The following is a 6,178-nucleotide window of genomic DNA, read 5'->3' on the forward strand; positions in this document are numbered from 1 at the left end:
CATCCTGAGTGTTGGTGGCACCGTTCCATGGGCTGAGGTCCATGGCTACATCAAAAAGAGGAAGTAAATTGAACAGCAGCATTCATTGGTCTCTGCTTCTTGGCTAAGGATGCAATGGGTCCAGCTGCCTCACCCTCCTGCCACCTGGGATTGACTCACATGATGGGCTATATACTCAAACTATGGGCCAAAGTAACCCTTTCGCCTTTAAGTTGCTTTTTTCCTGGTGCTTTATAGTAGCAGGAAGCCAAGGAACCAATAAACAGGTGGTTATTGATAAGATGGCACAAATAGAGTGTGGAAAGGGTACTCTCTTTAAGAAATAAACTGGGCTAGAAGAAACTGAAAACCTGTATTTAAAAATGAAAATTGAATTTTACCTTCCATAATATACAAAACCAATACAGAATTGATTAAACTCTCTCAAATAAATTCTGGCACTGTAAGACTGTGAAAAAACAAAGCAAAAAGGAAAAAAAACTACTGATGCTTCCTATAACAAGGATTCTTTGCATATTGTACTAAAAATTTAGGCAACAAAAGCAAATTAGACAAGGAAGACTGTGATGGTTTGCATATGCTTAGCCCAGGGAGTGGCACTATTAGAAGGTGTGGTCTTGTTGGAGGAAGTGTGTCACTCTGGGGGTGGGCTTGGAGACCCCCCTCCTAGCTGCCTGAGGTTGCTTAGTCTGTTTCTGGTTTCCGTTGGATGAAGATGTAGAACTCTCAGCTCCTCCTGCACCAAGCCTGCCTGGATGCTGCCATGCTCTTGTCTTGATGATAATGGACTGAACCTCTGAACCTGTAAGCCAGCCCCAATTAAATGTTGTCCTTTACGACTTGCCTTGGTCATGGTGTCTGTTCACAGCAATAAAACCCTAACTAAGACAAAAGACTATATCAAATTCAAATCTGTCTACAGGCCAAATAAAAAATTCAACAATGTGTGAAATGTAACTACCTAACTTCAGTTCTACAGGATGCAGCAACCCCTTACTGGGTTCTTCAGGCACCAGGCACACACCTGGTACACAAATGTACATTCAGGAAAGTACTCATACACATAAAAAGTCTTTTAAAAAGAAGATATTGGTACTAATGCAATAATGGCATATACACTGCCTCTGAAAGTTACATTTCTTTACTATATTCTTAAAATATTTTAAATTAATTTGCCTATAAAGCATGTCAATTTTATATCTATATTACAATATAATTTAAGGGTGGGCTGGAGAGATGACTGAGCTGTTAAATGCTAGACTCACAACAAAAATGTACAATATAATTTTAAAAGTAAAATATATCCATAACTAATTCAGTATGTTAATTTGTAAAGATTTATTCTTATCACAACATCAGGAAATGAAAAGAAAAAACCTAATTTTATTGAAATCTTTCTAAGTGTGGCCACTTTACAGCTGGAAGCCATGTAAAAACCTTTAAGAAACAGTTACAGGGGGAGCCGCGGGTTACAGTGCAGACATGGCCAAGTCCAAGAACCACACCACCCACAACCAGTCCCGCAAATGGCACAGGAATGGCATCAAGAAACCCCGGTCACAAAGATACGAATCTCTTAAGGGGGTTGATCCCAAGTTCCTGAGGAACATGCGTTTTGCCAAGAAGCACAGCAAGAAAGGCCTGAAGAAGATGCAGGCCAACAGTGCAAAGGCAGTGAGCGCACGTGCAGAGGCCATCAATACCCTTGTGAAGCCTGAGGTCATCAAGCCCAAGATGCCAAAGGGCCCCAGCCGCAAACTCAGCCGTTTGGCTTTCATTGCTCACCCCAAGCTTGGGAAGAAGATTCGAAGCTACATGGCCAAGGGTCGTAGGCTCTGCCAACCAACGCCCAAGGTTCAAACCAAGGCAGAGGCCAAAGCCCCAGCTAAGGCCCAGGCTTCGGCTCCAGCTCAGGCTCCCAAAGGTGCCCAGGCCCTTGTGAAGGCTCCGTAGAAAAGGCTCCTGCCAATGTGCAGACAGACGGACTGCCGTGACACACCCACCTACACACTATTGCAGATGACCGGTGACCTATGCCATTTTTACAAATAAACTTGAAACAAGAAAAAAAAAGAAACAATTACAGAAACATAAATGTGTTCAAATGTTACTAACTTATTTCCATGAGTTTATTTCCTGCAAGCTCTATGAAATATGTTCTACAACTTTATAAAACGTGTAAATTATAGCATGGATTAATCAGCTTGATTACAAAATCTATGCAGTTCTTAAATAACTAAAAGTCTCACTTTAAGGCTGTCTATGCTAATGGCTGAGCACACCCCACAACCACAAAATTACTAATTATCTATATTCGTAGGATTAGAAAAACACAGTTCGTTTTTAAATAGAATTTAATAATGCCTAGTTGAAAACATCAAGTTACTAAAATCTAAATTGTATAATGTTTTAAAAGAAGTATGATTACGTTGCATTATACCAATTTTTATATTCATATATATTTATGTATATAAGTATATTGTCAATTACCAAAAATAAAGATTTTTTTAAATTCCTTCCACACAACTTTTTTCTTTAATCCAAAATTCATGACAACTCACTATTTCAATTAATCACAGGAGGAAATTGATTAAGAACTCAGGCAGTACACAACTTTGAAGGAAACATAAGCATGGAGATATGAAGGAAAAGGTGGAGTTACATCACTCAGGATTATATTTTCTAGTTTTATTCATTTGCTAGCAAATTTCATGAAGTAAATATTTTTAATAGCTGAGTAGTACTCCACTGTGTAAATGTACCACACTTTCTTATTAGCACAAAAGCTCAGAATACCCACGATACAACTCATAGAACATATGAAGCTTAACAAGAAGGAATGTGGGTGCTTCCATCCTACTTAGAAAGAGGAACAAAATAATCCCAGGAAGTAAAAGGAGGGAGGAACCTGGGTGGGAGAGAAGAGAAGGAGGGGAAAATGGGCGTCAGCATCAGGTATGGGTAGAGGAAGGAGAAAAATCCAGAGGGTCAGGAAAATGAATTGAAATATGTGGCAGTGAGGGGTGGGGAACTTGGGGGAGCCACTAGAAAGTTTCAGACTCCAGGGAAGCCAGAGGCTCCCAGGACCCAGTGAAGATGACATTAGCTGAAATACCCAACAGCAGGAATAGAAGACCTGTAGAGACCACCTCCAGTTGAGGGATGGGACCACCCACCTATCTCAAAAATTTTAACCCAGCTGTTCCTGTCTAAAGGAAATGCAGGGCGAAAACAAATGGAGCAGAGACTGAAGGAAAGCCCATCTAGTGACCGCCCCATCTGGGAACCCCTCCCACCTGCAGACACGAAACCCAGTCACTATTGCTGATGCCAAGATGTGCTTGCAGACAGGAGCCTAGCATGGCTCTCTTCTGGGAAGCCCTGCCAGCACCTGACTAATACAGATGTAGACACTCGGAGCCAATCATGAGACTGAGCCAGGGGACCCATTTATTGTACATTCACTGATTGTGTCTACTTCCCTATACTTTTACCAATGTTATGTGTTCTCAAACACATTCAATGCTGTATAATCTGTTCAATGAAAAGTAAAAAAGAAATCAAAACTCAAAATGAGTTTAAGTAACTTATATATACACCCACTTTTTACAATCATTTCCCTAGAATTATTTCTTTCATGGTGTTTTGCATAACTTACTTTGTTAATATTTAATTAACATGTTCATTCCAAAACATTTCCCCATATTGTTTATGGTCAATTTCTATAAGTAAGGTTTTAAATTGGGTATTGCTAAATTTGTTAGTTTTACTTTCACAAACACTAAGTTCTATAAAATATTTTCTCATGTACACTTTTTGAAATCTTTATTTATTTTATTTTTATGTGTATGGGTGGTTCTCTATGTATGTGCACCACATGTGTCCCTGGTGCCCTTGGAGGATAGAAGAGAGCTTCAAATTGGAGTTACGGCAGTTGTGCGCTGCCATGTGGGTTCTGGGATTCGAACCAGGGTCTTTGGAAGTGTGGCTAGTGCTCTTAATTGGTGAGTCACTTTTCCAGCCCCTAATTTTATTAGTTTTACTTTTACAAACACTTAATTCTATAAAATATTTTCTCATGTGCTCTTTATGCACCTTCAGTTTTTTACTTTAGCATTATTGATCCATATATAATGTGTGTTAGGGTAATAAATTTAAAATAGATCCTTTGTATATTTTGCAACAGACTGTACAGTAATCCTAAATTGCTTAGTGAATAGTCCCACAGAATTGAGATGTCAATTTCTATCATAATCTATAAAATTTGCTACATTCCTTCAACTGGTGCATGTATAATGAAAATGTGATATATATAGTATGTGATATATGATACACTATATATGATATAAAATGATGATATATGGTATAATATATAATATAATATTTAATATGTAATATAATATGTAATGTGTAATACAATATAGCATATATTATGACAGCATATAACATGACAACATATGACAAATAACATATGACACATAATACATAACATAAAACATATATATAGGAATAATTCTATTGAACTGGGAAGACAAAAATGAAATAATGAAAATTTCAGGTATATGGATGAACCAGAACACATTATACTGGAGTGGGAGCACTCTAAAGTAGGAGACAGCTGAACACAGGTGTTATGAATGAGGAAATAAGAAAAATGGGAGAGCTTTAACCATGGAAGGGTGAAGGAGGACAACACTGATAGAAACAAGGGGAAGAGAGATAAATATCACCAAGATTGTTTAAGAAGCTGTAGGCAATCATATTATTTTTAATACATTTACCTGTAACTGCATATGTGTTCCTACATGAATACATAGATATATAATCTAAAGAAGTTATGCTACTTGGGGGGGGGAGTGATAATTCTCCCATCAGGTACCGTGGACTGTCTAACAAAAACCCCAGTACCACGCATGAGAAAGCCGCCCTTCTGGTTGCTCATCAGGGAGTCCAAGAGACTCCTGAAACAAGATAGGTTTTTGCCATTTCCCTTTGTTGCCACCCAGAACTTAAAAATAGGACACTATCACACACTTCAGACACAGATCTTTGAGGAATCCAGTTGTAACAGACTTGAAAGCCTCCCCGCTGAGGGTTGGATCTTGGGGTATCTGAAGGGGCTATTCAAGTTGCCAATGGAGAAAAATGATTATTAGTCCTATCCAACTCTAAAGCCTACACAAAATAACAATGACCAGCTCAACAAGGTATGCCCAAGGATGCAATAGTTGCATTTCTATCATAGGGGTAAGGAACAGCAGTTAATTGGACTTAAGACCCAATTAATAGGAGGAAATTCATGCTTGGTTTGTAAACCTAGTCAACCACCCATGACTGTGAGGTCATAGATACTAGAGGAGAAACTATCACTGCCATTTTCCTAAACCAGTATAATTTGTAATAGCATTCTAAATGTATATCCTTATACCTGCAGTTAAATCAGTTAAATATAGCTCTTGCCCCTCATCAAAGCAGCTTCTTTTTACAGCATATATAAACCACTGCAGAAAGCCACAGTGCTTCAAATGCGGAGCAAAACAGACTGTGGAGTTTTTGTCCTACTCAGTCCTAAACACAAATACGAACAACACTAACTGGACTCCGTAGGATATATATACCTATCTCATTTTTATATGTACACACACACACACACACACACACACACACACACACACACACACACACACACACACACACCACGGCAGACTTCTTGGTCCATTGGCCATTACAATATTCAGCACCACCCTTAATTCTTTCTGCACTGTCCCCTGTACCTTAAATGAATTGTATTGTAAATGTATCAGTTGGGGACAGGTACTTCAGAGTCTGTTGTTCTGTGCATTTGGAGCAGTGTGAACACGTGTGTGTGTGTGTGTGTGTGTGTGTGTGTGTGTGTGTGTGTGTGTGTAAAACAATAATTAAAGATGAATTCATGAATTTGGGAGGGATTAGAGGGGACATGGAAGGAGTTGGAGGTAAAGTTTAATTAAAAAAGACTGAATATGCTGATAAGAATCACAGATGGATGGTGCTCCATCCCGATGTCCTTCAGTAGATGAATGGATACAGAAATTGTGGTACATTTACACAATGGAGTACTACACAGTTATTAGAAACAATGGCTTAACGAAATTCCTAAGAAAATGGATGCATCTAGAGAATATCATCCTGAGTGTGG

At 38.7% G+C, this 6,178-nt stretch overlaps 1 protein-coding gene across 1 annotated transcript; it reads left to right on the forward strand.

The window, feature by feature from the left end:
- Positions 1 to 1,480: 1,480 nt before the first annotated feature.
- LOC308414649 (large ribosomal subunit protein eL29-like) lies at positions 1,481 to 1,953 on the forward strand (the record flags this gene model as incomplete). The annotated part of the gene is made up of 1 exon (XM_080909886.1): positions 1,481 to 1,953. Exon 1 carries the CDS (start codon positions 1,483 to 1,485, stop codon positions 1,951 to 1,953), a length of 471 nt encoding a protein of 156 aa, XP_080766012.1. The 5' UTR covers positions 1,481 to 1,482.
- Between the last annotated feature and the right edge of the window lie 4,225 nt (positions 1,954 to 6,178).

The sequence above is a fragment of the Micromys minutus genome, assembly GCF_963924665.1.
Source record: "Micromys minutus genome assembly, chromosome: X".
NCBI classification, from domain to species: domain Eukaryota; kingdom Metazoa; phylum Chordata; class Mammalia; order Rodentia; family Muridae; genus Micromys; species Micromys minutus.